This window comes from Perissodus microlepis, chromosome 13, assembly GCF_051167445.1.
Source record: "Perissodus microlepis isolate ML-2025 ecotype Zambia chromosome 13, ASM5116744v1, whole genome shotgun sequence".
Classification (NCBI taxonomy): domain Eukaryota; kingdom Metazoa; phylum Chordata; class Actinopteri; order Cichliformes; family Cichlidae; genus Perissodus; species Perissodus microlepis.
This window is the reverse complement of record NC_140473.1, coordinates 2,889,877-2,914,799: the sequence shown is the minus strand read 5'-3', so window position 1 is coordinate 2,914,799 and position 24,923 is coordinate 2,889,877. Positions and strand designations below refer to the sequence as shown.

General features: G+C 41.3%; 1 protein-coding gene across 1 annotated transcript in view; it reads right to left on the bottom strand.

Annotated features, from left to right (window-relative positions):
• LOC146374494 (ras and Rab interactor 2-like) overlaps window positions 1-24,923 on the bottom strand; it is a 44,866-nt gene that overhangs the window by 4,877 nt on the left and 15,066 nt on the right. The window contains exons 3-8 of the mRNA XM_084948385.1: window positions 20,908-21,008; window positions 18,952-19,162; window positions 18,346-18,457; window positions 16,120-16,192; window positions 14,586-14,677; window positions 4,646-6,256 (exon numbers count right to left, since the gene is read on the bottom strand). Of these exons, the coding sequence (XP_084804511.1) occupies window positions 4,646-6,256; window positions 14,586-14,677; window positions 16,120-16,192; window positions 18,346-18,457; window positions 18,952-19,162; window positions 20,908-21,008 (2,200 nt within the window). The remainder of the gene's footprint in view (window positions 1-4,645; window positions 6,257-14,585; window positions 14,678-16,119; window positions 16,193-18,345; window positions 18,458-18,951; window positions 19,163-20,907; window positions 21,009-24,923) is intronic.

The following is a 24,923-nucleotide window of genomic DNA, read 5'->3' as shown; positions in this document are numbered from 1 at the left end:
ACCTTTCCGCCACATGAACCCATCTCCATCAGCCTCCTCCCGATGAAGTATCAAAGTCCGACTCTCTGCTTCACGCATGTCTGTGAGATTCCTCCACTCCTTCAGATGTACGCCTACTGGAGCTGCATCAGAGAACCAAGCTGGCAACTCTCCAGCAGCACATTCTCACTTCCTCATTCCATCACTGTGTACCAACTGCCAGTAAACGAGGTGCTCTGCATGATTCTGTTATCACTACTTGCTGGCACGGATTAAGAATGAGGAGTGAGCAGATTTCGCCAGTGCTTAAACTCTCGTTGTCAACAAGCACTGATAATCCAGGGTGTGACTGTGGCTTATCTTCATGATAAGATCTTTCACTCACTGGAAACCACCTACATGCCACCACTGACGTTCCTTACCGTAACGCTCTGCGGCTTGGCAAAGATGGAAGTCACACCAAACTGAACTGTTCAAGTATTTCCAAAGAAAAGCTTGAAAAAATGATATTACGACACCACTGTCTGAAACGACCGCTTCCTTTTTTCCTCATTTCAGGTAATTTTGAAACATCTGATCAATCAAAAAGGGGGAAACCATTTCTGTCAAATATATTAAATACTATTATGTAGTTCATATTATTATTAAAGTTGGCCAAAGTTTCAAACAATGATCACTCGGGTTCACACAGTTTTGTGTGATGTCACTCGGGGGAATATCCCTCATTCCACCTCCTGTTCAATCTCTTTGTTTACAAAGTGCAGAAATTTTGCTTCAACAGCTTCACAAAGGAGCTGCGCAAATAAACAAGGTCTATTTTCAACTGTCGGTAATGAAGAACTGGAGTCTAAGAATAACAACATGGCTGTTTGTTCCTGTTCAAAGGGAGTTTTTCCTTCCCACTCTTTCTGGCTGCTGATAGGGACTCATCTGAATGCTGACGCTCTGTCTGCATGATTGTAGGAGCTTTACCTTACAATATAAAGTGTCTTGAGGCAGCTGTTGTTGTGATCTGGTCCTTTTTCCCCTAAACGTCTCATCGGTCTGCGTTTTTTTTAAATTACTTTTAACCATTTTTTAAATGGCTCCTAAAGTTTTACCAACAGTCTAAAATACTCGCCGCCCTGCCTCCTTTTCCCAAAGCTAGAAATCTGAGAGAAGCAGCAATTGCTGCTATTGCAGAACTTCGAACCAGTGGAGTTTGGTCCCATTTGCTTGAAAAATAGCTTCTGATGTCAGCTTTCGGTAGTGAACAGTAAATTTGATATCTAACCGTTAAAACCTAACTTGTGAGCATTTTGGTTAACAACTAGAAGGCCAAAACTCATAGCTGTGGGCTTTTTAAATTGGGAGAGTTTTCTTTCCTGCAGTCTCCACTGCTCTGCCTAAGTAATTAAAAACAGTGCCAACATTCCTCACTGTGGACATTAGTTAAGAGCTGTGTCCAAGTCACCCTAAAGAGGGACATGTCCAGATTTACAGACACACTAATGAGACTCCTCAGAATAAAGCTCTGTGCTTATAGGCTTGTAAAAGTGTGAACATATTTTAGCCTGCGGTCTGAAGTTTTCCGCACTTCACAGGAACGGCTATGGGTGAATGTTGACTCTGTGCTTCTTTAGATTGCATGCATGCATCCACCTTAAAATAATGTGAGAGCAGGGTTAAGGAAATGTCACAGTGTCCTGTGTCCTGGATCACAGATGGACTGTAGACATCACAGTGGCACCCGTTTTCCTGGGGACAACTTATCAGCCAAGGCCAGGGAAAACTAGCAATCACACACAAACTTACACACTTCTTGTGTCTTCCCCTCTGAATATAAACATCCTCTCACCAAGCATCCTCCACGCAGCCTTTAACCAGTCACCTTGTCTGCTGCAGCTGGGCGGTCTCACATAATACTGTCTACAGGGAACAGCTGAACCTTCAGGTTTTATCCACCATCCATTTGGTGAAGATAAAATAACAGTGAGACCACATCAAATACCATTATACAGTGTGTGTGTGTGTGTGTGTGTGTGTGTGTGTGTGTGTGTGTGTGTGTGTGTGTGTGTGTGTACAAAGTGACTGTCTCCTTGAACTATAAAAAATCAGGAACAGAAGTGAGTATCTGTTCTGTCACTGAAGCCAGAAGCTACACAGATTGTTGACTTCCTGCTTATAATCTGAACCATAAAAATAGCATTTTGACTCGTCCTCGTCATACCAGCAGCATGTTTAAGACATCTACAGAACAGCAGACCTCATCTACTTTGACCTTTGATCCCATAAACTCCTCTTGAATGTGTTCACTAAAGTCACTTAGTCATTAGCAGGATAAAGCAAGACCAATGTGAATAATGCAAAAAAACCACAAACAAACAAACAAAAAAGTTTACGTTTTCAGCTCCAACACTTGCTCATCACTTCCAGTTTCAAAACAGTAAGACGACGACTGCAGTGTGGTCTTTTATATATATATCAATATCTAGTGTGGATCTGTCTGAAGGAAATAAAATCCACCTTCCAGCATCAATAAACATGTTAATTAGCATGTTATGTGTCATTTGTCTGTACAAAAAGTGAATTTCTAAGCTGATATGTGACCTAAAAGCAACAGCTGAATAAAAGTATCATCAGAGCTATAAGTAAAAGCCAGAGTCCCAAGGTGTGTATATGATAACATCATCAATAAGTTAGACCTGCTTGATGATTTCATGATGTTGATCTGGCTCAGGCTGTCTGCCGGAGGACAGCCTCTCTGTGTGGGACGACTTCAACACAACAGACTCTATTTTCCCCTGCCCCCTACTCCCCCTCCCCCCTGAACATCCTGAACACATACACAGCTGGGGTGATGAAGGAGCACAACAAGCACAGAGGTAGCTTCCATATTTGAAATCGACCTACTCCCAAAAACCATACATCATCTACAACACAGATGGCCTGATGGTACATCTTGTTTTAGGTCACCTCTCGGTTTCATCTAATTCACATTATGTCATTTTCTCACACCACCTACTGGCAGTGTCAAGTGAGAGAGGGAGAGATTGAAGAACCACAGATTAAAAACAAAGAGTGAAGGGCAGGGAGAGGCACAGTGTGATGGGGGCTTGCTTCTAATCCTCTCCCTCTGATTGGAGAGCTGGAGTTGGACCGAGACCGGTTGCATGACTTGGCAGACGGCCATCCAGAGGCATCTGGGCCAGCCGGCCTTTGAGCTCAACAGAAAACACTCTCTGAAGCTGCCACAACTAAATGTTGTGTAAGTGTTCCAAGAAGTAAAAGCCGCAGCAGTTCCCAGTGTGTCATCCCTGAGAAAAACAAGCCATTCATAGAGTGGGCACGAGAGGGGGCCACAACACGCAACAATGGAAACACAAAGCTGCTCTTTCAATTTTAGTTTTCCCTTCAGACACCACGCCGATCGTAGCTGTCAATCAAATTATTTATCAAGGGAAAAATGGAACATAATGAAAATGTTTCTGGCTTTAAAGGTGTGTTAAGCAACCTTTTTCCATTTTCTAACAGCTGAACAGCCTGTGGAGTTTTACACACGTCCAAATCCAAAAGGATGCTTCCCAGAATGCTTCCTTAGCATTCCAAAATATTTATAATGAAATGAGCAGAGATGGAGATACCCTGTTCTGCTCCGGGTCGAGCTTTAAAAAAAAATTGGATCCTTCAATCCTGATACACAAACGAACACAAAACAATAACTTTCTTACAGGTGAAAAAAACATTACAAAGTCAACTGTCAGCACTTCTCCACCCAATTCATGACTTCATAGTTGCAGCCCTTTGCTCAACTTTCTGAAAGAGGCCAGTAAAAACAGGTTGGTGAAGTGGGCTCCTTCCTCCACAGATAAAACCCTCTTTGTGCTCTGTGTTTACATGTTTCTGTCCAAGGTCTAATGTGGCCACTGAATCTTGGCCTAAATGATTCAGACTCTTCCGGCAGGTGTGTGTGTGTGTGTCAGTGAGACATTGTATGTGCGTGTGTGTGGTTGTGTAGTTGTGTCTGGCTGTCCTCCTCCAAAGTGCTTTAAAGACATTGTAAGATAGAAAAAAGGATAAAAATAGTAAAAGGGCAGTAACAGAGAAATGCAAACACAATTATTGCTTCAATAGAGATTTGCATTCTGCTTCTAAAGTAGACACACAAAGCATTTTCCAGTGTTCACTGCTAAAATACTGAAGTGAAACTGCTACATGTGCATTAATTGGAGTTAATGTGACTGTGATTTTCCACAATGATTAAGATTTCTGAATGTGTCACTCATTCACACTTCCTAAAAATAGTCACATTTCAATTCAATTCAATTCAATTTTATTTATATAGCGCCAAATCACAACAAAAGTCGCCTCAAGGCGCTGCATTCAAGGCACATTTATCTGCAGTCATGCAGGGAGCTGACTACCTGCTGAGAAACAATGAGATCAGAAGCTTAAAAAGGTAGAAATGTTGCAACTGTGCAGAGCGGCTACTTCAGCAGTGATCTGAGACGAGTGGTGCAAACTGTCTTTGGTGTAAATAAATGTCATTAAAGCAACAAGCTGACATTCTCCTCTATGATGTTAGTATTGGCGGGTCAGTGCAATGTCTGGGAAAACACAGGTGAGAAAATAAAGCTCTGTGCTAAAGTAAAATGATGGAGGACCACACTCTGCACTGCAAACTCACCGATCTGGTCTTCTGGGATCAGGCTCTCGATGGGCGGCTCCATCTCGGAGCTCTGTCGAAGGTAGCTCTTCATCTGTGTGATAAACTGCCGGAGAGTCTGCAGCAGGTCCAGTCCGGAGTCGTATCCCTGCCATGCCTGGGTGCCCGCACCCTCGCCCATGTAGCTCAGATAGTCCTGCACCAAGGAGCCGAAGTACGAGCTCTTATCTCTGGACAGCTCTACCACTTTACGGATCGCCCTCTTCTCAGGTGTGAGCAGCGAGTTGAAAACGCCACTCACTTTGCGCAAATGGCCTCGCAGGGCCTTCTGGAGGACCAGGGCACTGGCACTGGGGCGACGCTTTGTGCGGTGTCCAGGTGGCACCATGGTCAGGTCCTGGTCTTGGTCCTGATCGCTCTCCAGGCTGACGCCATAGTCGGGTTCCTCTTCGTCATCTTCATCCTCATCGTCGTCATCGTCCTCCATACTGCAGAAACCTAGGTGGGACGGTGGGATGGAGAGGGGGAGGTGGGTGTTGAAGTCAGCCTCAGTGGGGGGGCTGGGGTCATGCATAGGAGGCATAAAGAAAGCTGAGGACTGAGAGAAATCCAGCGAGTCTGACGAGTCTGTGGAGAGGCTCATGTCACTGAGCCGCTGGCTGCCCCCGCTGCATTCGTCAACTCTTTCTTCCTCTCCTCCACCCACCTCTCCATGCTCGACTGCTGTCACCACGGTGGAGTCTGGGGGACTGCAGGAGTTCTGGGAGCAGGGTAGAGCCTTTTGCCGGGATAGTTTGGCTCTGATTAGGGCCTTCTCAATGGTGTCGTCCTCCAGAGCTCGGTGACACTGAGCGTCCTCTAGACTGGATGTTGGTGAGGCTTTGGTTCGACGTGGAGATGAGGACAGAGATGGCAAAGAGAGGGGCAGTGATGGCCGGGGGATGGATATAGGTGAGCTGATGCTAAGTCTCTTAGGCGGAGAGGATGAGGGGCTGATACTTAGCGAGGAGCCAAGGCGAGAAAGGAGGCTGCTGCCTCGCTCCCTCTCCTCCACCTTCTCCTTGATCCAGGAGATCTTTTCGGGCATGCTGCGCTGCCGAACAGGAGGGGCTGTTTGCTGTGCTGTAAAGCGAGGTGGAGGTGGCCGAGGTGGTGGAAATCGTGTCACACTTTCTGGCCCGCTGAGTTTGTGACTTGTGCTGGTGTGTAGCTCTGTGTTTCTGTCAGGGTTCTGCAGGTTTTCTTGCTGTGACTGGCTGCTGTGGCTGTGATCTGAGCTGCAAACCTGGAGATTGTTGGCACACGAGCCCTGAGCTTCCTTACTGCTGCCTTTTCTTTTGTCAGCTTCCTCTCTCAGGTCCTGCTTTCCTGTGTCGGGGATGTTGGGAGTGAAGCTCTGATTATCATCTGGCTGGTGGACCTTTAGGAAGAGGGGGTTGATGAAGCACAGTGCTCCATTGGCTTGGCAACACTCAAGCTCAGATGGGGTGCGAGTTTGAAGCCGAGGGCGTCCTGAGGTAGCTGTTGAGGACACTGGTCTGTGGGCAGGTGGGGGTGGTCTGTCAGGAGCTGCTGTCCCCGTCAACAACACTGAGCTCTTCCTCCTGCTGCACAATGGAACATCCCAGAAGCCTAAAAAGAAACAGCAAATGAAAGATCTTGTATTCATATTGTTTTCTATTGTTTTTTTAACAGTAACCATGAAATTTCTAAATTAAATATCAACATTGTGTAAACAATACTTGTATAATACCCTAAATAAATGTTTTGTAAGCTTTTCAGACTTCCATACAACTTCATTATCTCAGATTATTTTGACCATGACCATAATCATAAAGTGATAGTGTGTTACTGTGATTGACCTGATCTGGTAAAACTAATCCCCAAGGCCATGAGCCCTATAACCTATAAACAAATTTATCAGAGTTGCCTTTTCACAGCTTTCAGATAAAAACAGGACTGATTAGATTTCAAGTTCAGCCACAATTTGGCTTTCACAAATTATGAAAGTAAAAAAAATCAAGGGAAAAAATGGGAAACATTTCCTATAAATCCTTTGTGTTTGCTTTTAATTCGAATCAGACTTTATGTCCAAGGAAATCCCCTGTAAAAAGAAATCAATAAATACTTGACTTATCAAGTTAATGAATAACCTTGTTAATTAACGGAGATTTTAATCACTGACTAAAAATAATAACTGCGTTTTTTGTCATCAATCTAACAGCCAAAAGACAAGAAACATATGGCAAGGTGAGGGAGACTCATGAGTTCAAATATTACAGTCTAGTATGATGTAATAATATTTTTCTGTAAGTAAGAAATTTGAACTGTTTCACCCTCAAAAGCTTTGGAGGCATGAGTGCCACTAATATTGACTAATAAGGGCCAAAATAATTCTGTTTAGATTTCATTGCAATATTAGAGCACCATTTAACAAAGAAAGCATCACCATTGCTCACAATTATCTCAAACTGCATCTGCTGAACAGTCCAACTTGCCTGTGATGTCCCTCAGCGAGGCTGTGTAAAACAGAATCAAGTAAAAAATCCTTCTGCCCACTGCAATCAAACAGCTTCTCACTGCAGAATCAAGTTGGAATGAAGTAGAAAAGCTATTTATTGGGTGGTTTGCTTTCAAAAGCAAAAAATGTGCCAAGAAAATAAACAGAATCAGCTATCTTTTTTTCCACGGTTTTACTGGGAGCCGACACGTTTATAGAAAATGCTCAGCAGTGCTCCCATCAACTCCCAGTAAAAGCCCCGCTAAAAAAAAACAAATGCCAAAAACCTCTAAATGCTCCTTCATGCTGTTAGGAGCTTTTCTCAACAGAGGAAAGAAAGAGAGAAATGGCACTAAACAATTTTAACACAACTCTTTGTTGAGCACTTGGAGTCTGAGCTGTACCAGACAAACACACAGCAGAGGAAACAACGGCATATGAGAAATATTAGTGCCAGACACAGTGCAGCTCCTTCACACACAGCAGAGAAGAAACAACAGTACTTACTGTGACCCAAAGCTGAATGGCACAGGCGAACTGCTGATGTCAGTCTAACTTTGTGTTTAGAGGACACTGCGTCTCTGCAGGCTGAAACTCTGCTGGTTTCTGTGGCTCGCTCGCACTCCCTCTTTGTTATGACTCACTTGTGTTAATAAGGGTGTGGGCGGGCTGTTGGCACACTGTCCCCACCTCTCCTCTCCCCTTTCAGATGAAGCTGCGTGGCAAACCAAAACAAGTCCATCCCCCCATTTCCGTCTTGCGCTGCTGATGTTTATTCTCTCTATAAGTAACCTTTACTTCTCAGACTTGCTGAAAAACTTCTTTGTACATTCGTTACAGTTGTGCTAAAAGTTTACACATACTGATGATGGGAATGTCAGGGTAATGTTGGGATTTTAATGATTTCTTTGAACTGCTCTTTTTCCAGGGTGGAATGATTATACAGCATACATCTTTAATGATGTCAAATAAAAATAAAAAAAAAAACCCAACAAAAACTGGCCATACAAGTTTGAATTTATTTTGGATCAAAATCATACATACATCCCGAGAATATTTGGTTAAATTTCCCTTAGCAAGTTGCACCTTAATCATGCACCTTCAGTAGCCACCAAAAAGCTTTTGGCATAGTTCTGGTTAGATATAACCACTCTTCTTAGCAGACTACATTGGTGGATTCCCTGGTGCAGACCCAGCTTTTAATCATGGACTGCAATTTTTTTTTTCAATAGGGGTTGAAGAAGTCCCAGACTGTCATCTTCAGAGTAGAGAACACCAGTTAGCGTGTTCAGGAATAACCCAGGAACCAACAAGACTCCCACGAACTGGAAACTTCTGGAACACAAGTGTCACTGTCCACACTGAAGTGAGTTTTATATCTCTATGGACTAAGAGCGTAGCGACCAAGAAAAAAGCCCCTGATGAAATTTGCAGATACCCACATGGACAAGCTAAAGGCCTTCTGGTGACCAGGTTGGCGTGGTCCCTGGCTGCTCCAAGCAAGATGCTAACCCCTGATACATCCATTAGATCTTGAGTGTGTGTTCATATTAGATAGAAGTCATGTTGTATAAACAACTTTGAGTGCTCAGGTAGGATAGAAAAGCACTATATATGAACTAGTCTATTTAACTATTTTGCAACAATGACAATGTTTCATCCTTTGCAGCTGTTTTGATGTCAATGGTACCTTTACCTTGCACAAAGAACTCTGTTCATATTTCCATGTTTCAATAAATTGCTGCACCCATTTTCACCTATGACTAGTAAATTAAAAACAAATGAGTGGAGGCTCAAACTGTCACGGTTTGCCAGGGCAAGCCGTGTGGAATATTTAGGACCAGGACGCGGCAGCTCTGGTGCAGGTGAGTATTTATTAACAAAGGAAAAAAAACAAACAACAAAGGCCCTGGGAACATGAAACTGGAACCTAAACTGGATAAAACTAACAAAACAAACCAGAAACGAAGATGCAGGGAGGTCCGGGGAAATACACATGGAGAGCTGCAGGGAGACCGAGGGGAAACAACACAGACGAACCAGCAACTACTATGACAGAAGACACAACTTAAATACACTCAGAGAACACAAGGAGATTACACACAGGTGGGGAACACAGCTGGGAGTGATTAACGTGACGAGACTAGGGAGGCAAACTGAAAACACTCACATAAGACGCAGACCTTCACAATAAAACAGGAACTACGCATGAAAGGACACAACTCAGAAACGCGGACTAAATACAAGAACACACGGCAGAACAGAGTAAACACTAAACAGAGGAAGAACAGAAAACACCAAACGCTGGGTCAAAAGGACCCAGGATCATGACACAAAAGCTTTCCAGAGTACTGTGTTCAAAAGCAACTTCCACATATGAATGTTTTCTGTTTCAAAGATTTCACAACTTTCATAGGATATAGTGCGCACATACAGAGTCCAAGACAGGAATGTGGTTTGCTGTGGTTTTGTGTAAGAACTGGGAAATTGTGTGACATCATTCAGAGCTACGGCTGCCAAACTGGAGCCAGAAAAAAAAAGTCAGAGGGAGGAAGTGGTGGCTCTCTCAGTGCTGAGACTACTTCAACTTAACCAACTGGCAGATGAAACAAACTGTTCCATCAATGAACATGCCGCTTTCCATAAGAGTAGATCTGATTATCAGGCTGCACACCAGGATGTTGCCAGACTCTACAGTGTATTAGCAATATGCTGAGCTGATCTTAAGGATTATCATCAAGATCAGTGTTATTACTAACAGATCAGTAACAACCAATCAAAACCCAACAGATCTCTTAATGAGCCTGGAAATGCTTTACAGCTCTGCTTTGACAGCCTGCAGTAAATATACAGGTACAAAATAGAATGTGTGAATCTCAGGTCAAATACTGAGCATAAGAATCAGGAAAGCTCGGGCATTGATTAATAAGTTATCACTCCCATTGTTAACATTCAGACAGAAGCTACTCGCTCTCAGGAGGTGCTAACCTTCCTTTTCACTTGTTAAATTAACTAAGACACTTGCAAGTAACATAATAGTAACACACTCTGGTGAGTCTGGTGTTGCCTGCCTTGCTAGTGTCTTGCCAATATCTACATAGAGCAGTTCATGAAAAAACAACAACAACAACAACAAAACACGTGTTTCAGCTGCAAACCTGAGCAACAAATAGTTCATAACTGGATCTGATACTGACGGAGGCACAATATTAAAGAATATGGAGTCAGGGCCAAATAAACACGACAGGAATATGACTGATCAAAGGCTGAGAACCTGATGAGATCTACAAAAGAAAGGCAAATACTTAGTGATACAAGATTAGAAATGTTTTATTTATCTTTTATTTATATACTAAGGAAATTATTTGTAAAGATTAAATAACAATTCAATGATGTTGTTTAAAGCGATGGTTTCCAAAGGTTTTTGCAATGGGAACAATATTAAACAGATTAGAAGTTCGGGGGGAGTATTGATGTGTCGTTCAAAAAACCCAAAAAACAATTTATGTTATTGAATTAGTTACAGTGTTTAGAAAAATTCAGCTTTACTAATATTAACATAAATTAGGGTTAAATAATAATGTTAATGACCCACTTGGTCTGAGAAGCTTTATATTAAACAAGTACTCACTGAGGCCAAAACATCCATTCATCTACTTAGCTCTAAGCCCTTGCCAAGAACTCTGAATTGGCTAAGGGCTAACACATATCGATAGCAACCGTACACACCCATGGCCAGTTTAGAACAATTTCACTTACATCATGCGTGTCTTTGGAGTCTATGTATGTTTTCATTTTCTACGTTAGAAGCCATACAGTCATGGGGAGAACATGCAAAATTTGAGAGGGGTTTTCAACCAATGCAAACATGCTCCCATGCAGTCCCCTGAAAACCCAACAGTACATTGCTCAACTGGTCAGTACATTGCTCTGCTTAGCTTGGTTGACAAGCTAAGCAGAGCAGGAACACGACAGTGGAGTTCGTTGCCAACAGAGAAGAGCGAAAAAAAGATCATGGATAGACTTCTATGAAGATCAGACCTCCCAAACAAAAGAAGTTGTCCCCTCTTGGCTGTTAAAAAGAACTGAGGTCTACACTGAGACTAATGCAGTAAGTGGAGTCTGCAAGGCAGTCTCCACTTACTGCTAGCTAATGTGAGAATCCATTAAAATATTCACGCCAACATTACATTTATGTCATTTATGCTCTTAGTTCTTTAAGCACATTTTTAAAGATAAAGTTATTATGGTGCAAACTTGCAAACTTTAAAAATAAATTATAGGGAAAACCAGAAGCAAAACATCAAAACTTAATCAATTCAAGACTAAATACAAAAACATATCATTGATCTTAAAAGTTCCCCTCCTAATTTGTCAGCCAAATAGAAAATCTGTACACATGAAGTGTCTAATGGGCCACTTTTGGACCCGGCTGCCAAGCTAAACTTTAAGAACATTACAAAAAGTCAGTTACCTTACTAAAAAAAACCTTCCCTACAAAAGTGTTATCACAGGTGGAGCGCCACACAACATAGGTAACATGACACTGACAACGTCACACTCAACAGTGATCTTTTCTCCTTTGTGAGTCAGTGGTGAAAGTAATACCCACAGAGTCTCACAAGCATACTTGTTCATATCAACGTCAGAAATGTCTCCTAGATCAACTATTCACTGTAGCTCAATTACCTTTAGCAACACAAAGGCCGCTATTGTGTCACTTCACCAAAAAGGCGCCCTTTTTATGAATGAAAGATTGTTTGTTTGTGTGTGTGTGTGTGTGTGTGTGTGTGGGGGGGGGGGGGGGGGGGGGGGGGGGGGGGTGTGTAAAGACAACAAGTCTGTACGCACTTCAATAAAAGGCAAGAATGCAAGAATGTCATCAAATCATCGTGTCACACGGAATTCTTTAAGAAGAAGTCAAGTCTAACTTTGAGTACCCCTTAATGCCTCAAGCTGAATCATAGTGGTAGAGTCTGAGTGGATAAAAAAGTTGCTCTGAGAAGGATGTAAAAAAATAAAGGAGAGAGCATATTTCTCCTGTTTTGGCTTCCCTTCATTGGCTTCCTGTTAAGTCCAGAATTGAATTCAAAATCCTGCTCCTCACATACAAGGTCTTAAATAATCAGGCCCCATCTTATCTTAATGACCTTGTAGTACCATATCACCCTATTAGAGCACTTCGCTCTCACTCTGCAGGCCTACTTGTTGTTCCTAGAGTATTTAAAAGTAGAATGGGAGGCAGAGCCTTCAGTTTTCAGGCCCCTCTTCTGTGGAACCAGCTTCCAGTTTGGATTCGGGAGACAGACACTATCTCTACTTTTAAGATTAGGCTTAAAACTTTCCTTTTTGCTAAAGCATATAGTTAGGGCTGGACCAGGTGACCCTGAATCCTCCCTTAGTTATGCTGCAATAGACGTAGGCTGCCGGGGGATTCCCATGATGCACTGAGTTTTTCCTTTCCAGTCACCTTTCTCACTCACTATGTGTTAATAGACCTCTCTGCATTGAATCATATCTGTTATTAACCTCTGTCTCTCTTCCACAGCATGTCTTTTATCCTGTCTTCCTTCTCTCACCCCAACCGGTCGCAGCAGATGGCCGCCCCTCCCTGAGCCTGGTTCTGCCGGAGGTTTCTTCCTGTTAAAAGGGAGTTTTTCCTTCCCACTGTCGCCAAAGTGCTTGCTCATAGGGGGTCATATGGTTGTTGGGTTTTTCTCTGTATCTATGAAGCGCCTTGAGGCGACTTTTGTTGTGATTTGGCGCTATATAAATAAAATTGAATTGAATTGAATTGAATTGAATTGAATTGAATTGAATTGAAAAAAAGAGTGCTGTGGAACATAAATCAAGGGGAGTTCGATTCTGAGCCCTTTGCTACATGTCATCACCCACTCTCTCTCCCTGCTTTCCTGTCTACTCTCCACTATCAAACTGCCTAACAAAGGCTCAAAAAATAATCTTAAATGTTTGAATGTCATCGGAACTATTGCCTTTACGATGAATTTACAGAAAACTAAATGTTGTAAGGGGTAACCTACCAGGGTTAGATTTATCCCTGCATACTTTACATGTTTAAAAAACAAAACAACTTAAAAAGGGAAAATGTTTTTGATTTGTGTCACAATGATTATTTCCTTGTCCCTGGTTTGCTGAGACTTAGCCAAAAATCATCCCATGATAGTAAAAGGGAGGGTTGCACCATGACTAAAACGACTATTGCAATTATTTGTCAAGATTATTCATTGAGTTTAGTGATAATAATGTTTGTCTTAGAGTCATGCTTTCACTTTTTCACAGGTGTTCATCTGTGACGTCTGTGTCCCTATGAGGAAAAATATGAACAAATAAGTTGTAATTGTCTGAGTTGATATTAAACAAGTCACAGCACCATGGCCTTCATGATTAGATATAGTGCAGTTTGAGGTGAATTTTTTAGGTGGTTGATTAAGTTAGTTGTGTGTCTTCTGGTGACGATAACTCTACAGAACTGTTATAGGATATGATGATTAATTATATGATGGTGGTTATTTATGGTGGTCCAGGGAACAGCTGTGATTGGTACATGCAGACAGGTCATTTAGGGAGCGTTTGATTTGCTCTTGTTTTGTGTTCCACTGGCAGACCACCACTTTCAATATCATTTGATCGTCTTCATTAAATTGCGTTAAACTAAAATCGTGATCAAGATTAAAATTAAAATAATTGTGCATCCCTAGTACTGGGTAAGGGATTGAGGCTGGTTGTTGGTGGTGATGACGTTGACCTCACACGATTAAGTCATGAACATGAATAAAATCTCTTCCACAAACACAGGCGGTCTTGCCTGATTTAAACAAAGCTCAGTCGCACTGATCTGGGTGTGGAAGAGGTTTTTGTCCCTAAGAGTGATTCATTCAGCACCAGCATGCCAGTTAACTCCTCAAATACCATGGAATGTGGTTGGGATGGGCTTCAGGAGAAAAAAAGTTTCTGCGGGTTTTACACCCGATAAATGTGGGAAAAGAGAAAGTACTGTCTGCTGATGGAAGTCCACAAATCAGTTTGAACAAAAAAACTCTGAAACTGAGCAATCATTAATTACTTCCAAATGACTGTAGATGACTGAATGGAGAAGAATAGTAATTGGCTATCAACAGCGCTCAGCAGTAATTTACTTCCATACTTGCAGTATATACTGCATTCCTTAGACTTTCGTAGAATACATAGCTCTATAAGCTTCCACATTACTTTGGAAGCTTATAGAGCTTCCAAAGTAGCTCTATAAGCTACTTTGGAAATAAACAACCAACTATCACTGAGAGTTACACTGAACACAGATGTTACACAGACATTATTCTCAAAATGGCTTCAACATTTAAAGTTTATATGTAGCCAATTACGTCATATTTATTTGTCTCTGCAGTTTGAGTTCCCCAGCTTGACCATTAACACACACTACATATAAATAAGTGAACAAACCTGCACCAAGCTTAGCAACTTCCTCAAGATCAGAAAAAGTTCTGGCTGAAGCGATGGCCTCTGGGAGCTTCAGAGTAAACGGCAACACATCCCTGAGAAAGAGAGAAAAGGATCAATGAAAGTTAGAACACGGAGGAAAAGCGGTTTGATTTAAAAAGCTACTCTTAAACTTGTGTTAGTCACCGTGTTGAAAAAGCTGTGGCTCAACTTGGGTGTGCGATGGTGGCTAAGGTGTGGGTTCAACCACAGAACTGTGGAGGAAAATATGTGCATGCTGCTGTCCTACCTCTGGGACTTTACCAAAACATTTCAAAGATTTTACAGTTTCGGTCATGCAAGCTTGCGTGAACAACAGTGAACCTAATTTTATGATATTGATGTCACAGTGAAGCCTGGACACACTGGGGCAGTGGAGGATATACATTTTTGATCCCCTGTTGAATTCCTCATTTTAACAACTTACAAAGAAATAGGCAGTCTATAAAAATTAATTAATTAATGTGCGTTCTAGTGAGGAAATAAGCATTTGATCCCCCCTGAGAATTTGTCCAGTACACTATCCAACAGATAGTTGTGTGGCAGCTACCAAAGGACTAACTGTTATCAAACCACCATTCACAGTTCCACATGAGGACAGAATTGACTGCTAAGAATTTTTGAACCAAAAGGTCATTTCCAAACATGGCAGATTTCAAAAAGGATGAAATGAGAACATTGGAAAAGGGAAGGGCCAAAAGGAAGCCTAAAAAATATCTACTGCAGAAGAACAGTATCTGAAAATTATATCCTTTGGAGGAAAAAAAAACATAAAATCCCCAAAAAGACCTGACCCAGGTCAAGATACATCTGACTCTTCCATTGATCTACTGTTCATCATAGTCTCATCAGAAATCGACTTGTGGCTGTCAGAAAGCTATTCTTAATCCGCTCCTTTGCTCTGGTGCAATTACTCAAGAACTGGACAGAAAATCAGTGGCAACAGAGTGTGGAATCCAAATTTGAATTATGGTTCAAATTCAAAAGTCTGAAATTTGGGTATTATCGGTTATATATCAAATATATAGATAGGTCAATACATATCTGAACAATCCCATAACAGTGCATAAGCATTTTACCCATATTATGAACTGCTAGCAGATTGTGAATACAAGCTGTGGAACTTTTGAGCTTCCTCGTCAGATGCAGAGTTAGGAGCTCAGTGTTTCAAGGCGGGCTCAGACTGGAGCTGCTGCTTCTCCATATCAAAAGAAGCCAGCAGAGGTGGTTTGGGAGTCTGACAAAGATGCCACCTAGATGAGGTGTTTCAGACATATCCAGCCACAAGGAGACCACGGGGAAGCCAGAGGACAAACTGGAGCGATTGTGTGTTTTGGTTGACTCGGGACTGTAACTGGGTCAGTAGTTCTTCTTTCTTGAGTTTTGTGATGATGGTTTTTAAATAACAGAAACAGAAGCAGTAGATATGTGCTTTAAAGCTAACAGCTGAAATATGAATGTCTAACAGTTTGCAATAATGATGGTATGGTGACTTTACCTGCTGATGCAGCAGAAGGCCATGAGGCGGAAAAGGTCTGCAAAGCTCAGTCCTGATCCCTCTAGAGAGAAAGCTGTAGGAAAACAGAAGCACATGATCAGTTCAGCGAAGGAAACCATCAGAGGGCAAAAAGCATTAGAAAAAGACAGCTCAGTCTTTTTAAAACGGTTTTCAGCAGCAAAGGCCAATGAGGCAATGCGAAACATTCAAATGTTTTAAGTCAGTGCATGCAAAGTGTGGTTCAATTCTGCTTTATAGTCCCTTAATTCAAAGGAATCCCCACAAGGTTACAAACTATATACAAACAACAGCAACGAGAATGACAGTGGTGTGACCACTTTTCCTCGACTTACTGACTCATTAGTTTGTAAAAGAACACCATGCTGGAAAACAAAGAAGGAAATCCTTAGCACGCATGTTGTCGGTAATACACGAATCAAGAAGGCTGTTTGCTCACAACTTGGCATGCAGGTAACGCTCCGGGCACTGAACTAAACATGACCAAGATCTTCGAATGGTGAACGCGTTAAACTCTGAGTAGAATGCAGTAAGACAAAGACAACATCATATACAGTCTCTGGAAAGAAGGAAAGTGGGTTAAAACCAAACCTGCCGACATGTACAAGTCTCTTTTTTCTGGGACTTCAAATCTTCCTTCAGTCATTTCACTTTTACTTGTTGAAATATTGACTTTAACACATGAAAAGAGCCCTTATTATTACCTGTCTGCTACTTTTGGGACAGATCATTGACAGATTAAACTTTTTCCTTCAGCCAAAGCGCCTGTATGCTGCCACGTGGCCAGTCAGCCTTCACTCTTACTGGCACATCGAAGAATTCCCTCCCAGGTAGAACGCTCCTGTTAATGTTTTAAACTGTTATTGCAACACCTGCAGCTTTGCTTGCCAAATGTTTATCACAGCTCAATCAAGGGCCAGCTCTTCATGCAGTGGACAATGTGGCTAACGTGAGCTTAGAGTCACACCAGATGGAAAATACCACTAACGGTTACTTAAAAAAAACAAAACAGTTCCAGACAGCAGTGTAGGGGTAAAGTGGAAAAAACTCCATAACAGGGCAAGTTTTGGAGGTATGCAACTGCTGCTCAGGGGGTGAATCCAGCCCTCTTTCTGTTTGCATTTCTGTTTGTCCTCCAGATTATTGCAGAATGTCTCGATGCATGTCAGCTTGAGAAAAGTCACTTTAAAGGAACAGGAAAGTGGTCTTTAAACATCAGGTGTTAAAAAAACAGTAACTCATTATTACTGCTGCAAATCACTGAGATCACTGAGAGTATTACAGTCGATGGAAATGCTCAGTAGAAGACTTTCTGTCTCACTGTGCTCATTGTTTTCTCTGCAGGTGCAAAGAGAAACGTCACTGTCTCTTTAGTTTAGCAGGGCTGAGATTCACACTCAGCACATTCTGTTGCTGGGTAAGCATTTGGAAATTCCAGTTCAGTGCAGACAGAAACTGATGGCAACAGACAGGTACAAGAAGTAGACTGTATGCATTCTGGAAGTCTGGAAAATCCCACTTTTTATGTGGCTGAAAATGCAACACTAACACACTTATTCAGAGTGACAGGGAAGGAAGAAGTGAGCACAGAAATAAAGCGAAACAAACAATATATGAAAGCCTGTTACATATTTTGAAGACATAAGTATTAGGGTTTTACTACAGGCTTGTCTGCTATTTGCCGAGCTCATCTCTGATGACGGCTCTGCTGTGAGTGCTGTGGTCCTGCGTGGGAACTTGGCAGCTGGAAGGTGCTCTTGTGTTCACCTTCGACCTGAGTCTCTGTGGTTTATAGTGTCGTTTAGGCCTGGGATTCTTTTTTTCAATTTTAGATTTAGGCCTTCAGCCTTCAGAAATACTGATACTGCCTGTCTACTCAAATAGCTGGTTATGAGACAGGTGTGAGTCATGAGGAATGTTGTCACCAAAAACATCTAAACAAGTTGGGTTTTTGTTCAGTAATGGACAGCGATAAATTACCTTTTCAGAGTCCTCAAAATAATTAAACCATTTTATTCAAAGAGCAGCTAATTGTAGTGACAAGTTTTGGTACTGCCTAAAAGTATCCAGTAGAGGAATTACCCCTGTAAATTCTTAGTTCCTGTCCTTGCATCATTCCACTATTAACAGCTCTGCCTGTTGCTGCTGGTGACTGACAGCTTTGTGTATCTCAGTGGTTAAAAATAGCAGAGAAAAACAAACACTTACTGTACTGGCTCTCCTTTACGGGGAAATCTTTGACAGGAACGCTCGAGTCTTTATCCATGCGTAGAGATATGACTTTTTTCTGCAGGCTGGCTGATTTCCTCACCACAAATGTCTATGGGTAAGGAAAGAGAACACATCCAGTTAATGTTTGCACAAAAACTGGGTCATTCTTCATGTTCTGCTGACTCAGCTGTGCTTTGTAGAGAGCTGGAAATACTGTAAGGAATGTCCTAACATCCAGGCGCTGCCTATATTTACAAAACATATACACAACAATGGACGTGTGGTGCTGTATATTTACTGTTATCAGAGGCTAAAAATATCCTATCCTATTGTAAAAAACACAGATTTTGATGGAATCTTGCAGAGAGGTGGGGTATCGGCAATATCATTTCATTTTGGTCCCAATTATCCAAAATATTTTCTTTAAAAACAGACAAACACCGACCATGGCAGAGATACTTTTACTGTTTTTTTAAAACGTTTTTTGCAGAATGAGTTCTTTAAGACTCAAAAAAGTGACTCCCATCATGTTGTCGAGTGAGTGGTCTTGTTGTAATGCATATAAGCTGACTGCGTTTAGGCCCAGGTCAGCTGTTGCCTCACCCCAGCTTGCTCGTTCTGCAGTATGTGCGTGGCTTCCTCGTGGCTAAGGCCCAGCTGTAGCCACACAGTATGGGTATGCACCAGTCTGTCCAGGACGCTGAGGCGTCGGTGAAGCGAGTCGTAGCCAGAGTCTCTGGCACCGGCCAGCCCTCCACCAATGCCAGCACAAGGTGAGGCCTGCAGGAAGAGGCCTCCCACTTCTTCCCCCAGTCTGGAAAAACAAACACATAAAATCAAGCATCAGTGGCCGGCTATACAAACCACAAAAAAACACGCAGAATTTATATTTTAACGTGTAACATTTGAACAGATTTCAGAATTGAATGCATGTTCAGAGACATTCTCACATGGTGCTATATCAAAGGGCGATCGTGGCTCAAAGAGTTGGCAGTTCGTCTTGTAATCGGAAGGTTACCGGTTCGAGCCCCGGCTCGGACAGTCTCGGTCGTTGTGTCCTTGGGCAAGACACTTCACCTACTGGTGATGGCCAGAGGGGCCGATGGCACGATATGGCAGCGTCGCTTCTGTCAGTCTGCAGGGCAGCTATGGCTACAACTGCAGCTGCCTCCAACAGTGTGTGAATGAATAGTGGAATTGTAAAGCGTTTTGAGGGTCTCGAAAAGCGCTATATAAATGCAATCCATTATTATTATTATATCCACAACAAAACTGGTATTTATTAAAAATAGTTTTTTATTGACATAGTTAATTAATAAAAAGTAGTAAACATGTTGTAGATGAGCTGTTCCTTGGCAATAAACTCAAATAAAGAACGATACAAAGGTGGACTGATTAGATCGAACGCGCCCACGCAGACAAAAATCCCCAAAGTGTGGCTAAAATGACACCTCGACTTCCTTTTTCACAGTTCCCTTTAATGAAATTTACTAGAAACTTTCTAGCAGTAAAAGTAAACCTAAGAAATTAGGAAGGGGGGCAAATACTTTAGAGCACTGTAGACTTTATGCTCAGAAAGCTGATGCAACCGTTTCCAAATCATCAAGAGAAAGCCTTTATTTCTAAACTCTTGTTGTGAAGCATCAGTAGGCTTTGCAGTGTTGTGATGGTTCCCTCCCTGTAAGAACATTTATGGCTTGAGTTTTTGTTGGTTTCCTCCTGCAGTCCAAAGACACGCATGCTAGGTTAACTGGTATTTTAGCTGTGAATGTAAGGTTTAAACTGTAGAGGAGAAACAAGTTGTGGAAGAATACTTGGGCTTGTAAGCTAAAGCACTCAGTGCGACCCAGCCTTTAGTTTGCTTGCACAACAATCAAGACATCTTTTAACTTTGTATTTCTGAAAACAGTCAACAGAAGCTCACATATTTACTTATGTTATTTATTAACGCAGTAAAGCCCCCTACTGAGATTACACACAGTTCTTCCAGCTCTCACTATATACTAAGACACTTTTAATGCTCAAAGTGTTCATAGTGTTTAACAAAAGGCTATGAGTAATTCAGTAAATTTAGTTTAAATTATTCCAACACAGACAGTGTGCCTCACAGGGCCTATCAACCTCCTTCTCGGTTCCTCAATAACTAACCGGTACTTTCTGAATTCTACAGAAACCGTCTCTCAGAGGAATTAATCACTGAAGTCCACACTGGACCTTCCAGCTAAGGTATGAAACTTTACATTAGATCCACAGGTGAGTGCTGCATGTTCACAAGCAAATCAGGTATTTGTTCAGAGACGTTTTTTTCAGAGTTGAGAGACGAGTGAGAAACATGCACTGCAAAGCAGCTCCTGTTTGTCAAGCTGACTCCTGACATTGCTCAGTGGCATCTTTATGCCGATATCACCACATTTCACACATCAAGACCTAAAGGTTTGCTAGGAGCGCTCTCTGCTGGCAGCCATGGCGAAATACACCAGAAGAAATCTAAAGATATACAAGCACAAGCAGACACACAATTTAGGAACTGTCTTTAATACAGACACAGCATGAGCTCACCCCACAAGTGTTTCTGTCTTCTGATCTCCTCCCACAGGCTCCGTGTTTTTCCCCATCACCTTCTTCAGAGTGCCGATCTCCCAGGCAAATGAGTCGATGAGCTACACAGACACAGAGACAAAGACTCGATGATCAAAGTGCTTCCTGTGGTGCAAACTCTTTGTGAGGATCAATCCGACCTTTGGCTCTTGGGAGTGAGGACATCCTGACTTTCAAAGGATGTTTTAGAACTCGGAAAGAACTTTATGGTTCAGCTTAGAGTCAGCTTTAGTTTATGTTTATTTTATTAGGATGTGTTTAAGAAGCGAAGGATGGCATTCGTCCATGAAAATCCTCTTCAGGAGAAGTAGAAGTACGTGTTTGTGGTTGCAAGACAGTCTACTCCCATTTAACCACTTCCCATTAACTAACCAAAGTTGCTACAGAGGAAACAATTTGTGTCTGTGTTCATGTTGGAACATCTTCATGTCCATACAGGTTCCACAGAGATCTGCATTGTTCACCATTCAAATCTTGTTAACCACAACACCGTATCAATATAACGTGGTTTGAATCGTAGTAACTTGAAAACAAACACATTTTGCATGTTGTCTGAATGGCCACATTGTAATTATTTGATGCTTATGCATGTGATGTTTGTTTTAAACCAGCAGTTTAGTCCTCAACATTGCCCAACTGTTTAACTAAAAGTATAAGTATTTTATTTTGCTGGACTCCACTTTGACAACAAGTGAAGTGTAAAACGCCCAGTCAGGTTGCTGAAAAGAGATTTAACCCAGAGCCTTCCTTCTGTGAGATGTAAGAGAGAACAAGCAAGAATCCAACTTCCATGTAGTTGAGTTAGAAGTTATGTGGATGCCTGATCACAAACATTTCACAACCAAAAAGGTTGATCAAATGTACTAAAAAAAAGACCCACACATCAGCTTTTTTAAAATGCCAGTTGCGACAGCACTCATGTGATCACACACATACATATTTGATTTTTCTATCAAGTATTTCCTGTCAGCTGTTTTTCCACTTCTAGACAAATCATACTGAGAAAAAAAATGTACAGACACACAAGAGCAGAGAGCCACATTCTTTTGACCAACTATCTTGTTTTCATAATAGCTATGAGCTAGCTCACTGATTTAACACACTGCATCTTGAATCGTTAAACATGAACTGTATTAGCTATCAAACCATAAAATACGCATAAAATATGTGAATAAGACTTATTCAATTGTGTCTGTGCTGAACTTTCTTTTGTTTCTTTGTTGCTCAACTAACTTTATTCTGCAGGTTAACTATGGCCTAGTAACAGCTAATTAAAACTTATTGCACATTTTTAAAGCCACTGGCTTTAAAAATGAAGAACAATGCCTTATTAATTTTAGGAAAAAATAAACCATTTTAACAAACTAAAGGCTTTTATTAATACTTTTAATCCATAAAAGATTTCTATATACGATCATAAGCATCTTTTAGGGCTTCATGAGCACTGTATGCCCATCAAATAATGCTTTTTATAAGGCCTTGACAATAAGTATTAAGAACAGAAAGGAAACGTTCAGATCAGACAGAAACTACCCTTTACGGGTAAACTGGCAGCAGACACTTAAGGCCAGGAACACATCCAATGAAAAGAGCCTATTTGTAAAATTACAACAACCCCCCCCCCCCCCGCCCATTTGTCTTTCCATATAAATTGTTTACCTAAGTGAACGATTTGACACAAATTCTACCTTCTTTTTTCTTTGTGTCAGTCTGGCCTTGACCCTCGTCAGAGTGTCACTGATGTCATTGGTTTCACTTCCCAGTCCAGCTTCTGTTGGGCAACCTCACATCAGCAGCTTCAGCAGGGTGAGGAAACCTTTAGTTCAGCTGTTTCAGAGGAAATCAAATATCTGACTCCTTCATTTTTTAGGGGAACATTTAAGGTTCACAACCTCAACGTTTAGAAAGACAACACTTTCTGAATGAAGCCACAGATGTTTCCCCCCCCCCCCCAACAGACATACAACATTTTGCTTTGAAATCAAAGTACCAATTTAATATCATTTATTATAGTAATAATAAGATGTAGTAGCTTTAAATCAGTTTGAAAAAATGACCATTTACAAATTATAAATGCTAAACAAAGAAATAAATTTCCTAAACCAGATGAATAAAATAAACAGCTACTGCCAAAAACAACTCCCAGATTAACAGCTACAGCCCACCACAGGGGGCGCCACAAGCAATAAAAGCAGCTTTAACTACCAAATTTAAGGGGGCAGAATGCATATTAAGAGAAAGCCAGGCCACACTGGCTCAGACAACAGCTTAGAATATTCTAGCACTTCTCTTTGAGCTACAGACATAAAATTGTAGACATTTCAACTGTATTTCAGCAGGATCACAATGGGTTTTTGATTTTTGCTATAAATCATAACTGATTTGTCTCTCTATAATATGACTGGCATCAAAGTATAAGAAAAGCTTTTTGTCCTATGTTTTAGAATATATCAAAATATTATTGTATTAATATCCAACTAATGTTTGTTGGTAGATACAGTAGTGTGCAAAAGTCTTGAACCAGCTCTTATTTCTTTAAATGTATTTTCCAAAGAGCTATTAGCTAGAAAGTTGGTGTGAAGTGTGTCTTTAAAAGAAGAAACTGGATACGTGGAGAACAAAAGTCCTTAAAAAAAATCAGGATAAAAAAAACATAAAGACCTGACACCTGGCGAGATATTCATCTGGCCTTGGCGATCTTTTTTCAGTTTTGAGATCCAAATACTGGCAAACCTGATTTTACAGGATTTACTCTTAAATGTTTTGAGGCAGCTGCTGCTGTGACTTGGCACTGAATAAATAAAACTGAAATGCATCTCACTTTCCATTTTGCTCTTATATAACATCTATTACAGCTATGCAAGTCTGCAGTGACAAAGTGTTTTAGTTTTCAATATCACTATTTTTATTAAACCCCTGTGAAAAAGCATGTGAAAAGTGATACTATTTTGATATTACATTTAGACCAATGACTGCATTGGTTTAGACCCAATCAGACACAGTACCCTTGATCAACAGAGGCTCGCTGAGCACCAGCTGACACTCAGTGATGTTTCTCAGAAACGTCTGAACAGGACGAACCACTCTTCTACGCTTCTACGTTCTACTGAAAATAAACTTTGCACTCTTTCATCTCTAGTTTCAAACACTGACAAGCTGATATTTTCTAAGTGTTAACCATCAGTGCCAGTTATCACAACATGCTAACACCTGCAGCGGATTAGCTGTAGTCCTGCCTTAAACACACACTCACACACACGGCCTTGTATTACAACTTTGACTCACATCAAAGCAGTAATGACTTCAAAGCTTGGCACTAACAAAAAACCTCAACTACAGCAAGTGACACACTCTGCATGCAATTGTGCAGGGCTGCTATTAACAAAGGAGAACCTACCACACACCCACAGACACATGCATGTATGCTGAAGTCACCGTTTCACCCTCACCGCATGGACACCTGTCCTAACAGACTCCATACACTTGCATGCCGTGCAAACGCCGAGACAGTGATTTCCGCTCTACATCAGTATGATTTATTAAAGGTGTAATTAAAAGGCCTGAAAGTCCCAGACAACATAACACTTTTAACAAGTGTTAAAAACAGCATTGTCTGTGAGAAGCAGTAGAGTGGATTCAGCACCACAGCGACTCTCTTCAGACCTCACAAAGCTTCGAATACAAAGAGTTGCTCCTAGTAACATTTTCAAAGCATGTCCTATTAAATTTAGGATGAAATATTGATTTAATAGTAAAAATAATTTATCTACAAATAATAATACAATGTTGAACACTGTGGAAAACTGTTGGGAGTGGTGAGGAGGACTCACAGAGCACAGTTCTGCAGGAGCGCACCAGAACAAAGTTTGGCCACAAGTTGGGAAAAACTAAATATTCACTTCATAGATTTCAGTTAATTCATCTTTTTAAAGGTCTAATCGAGCCAAAAGGACAAAACTGTGTGTTTCTGAATTAAA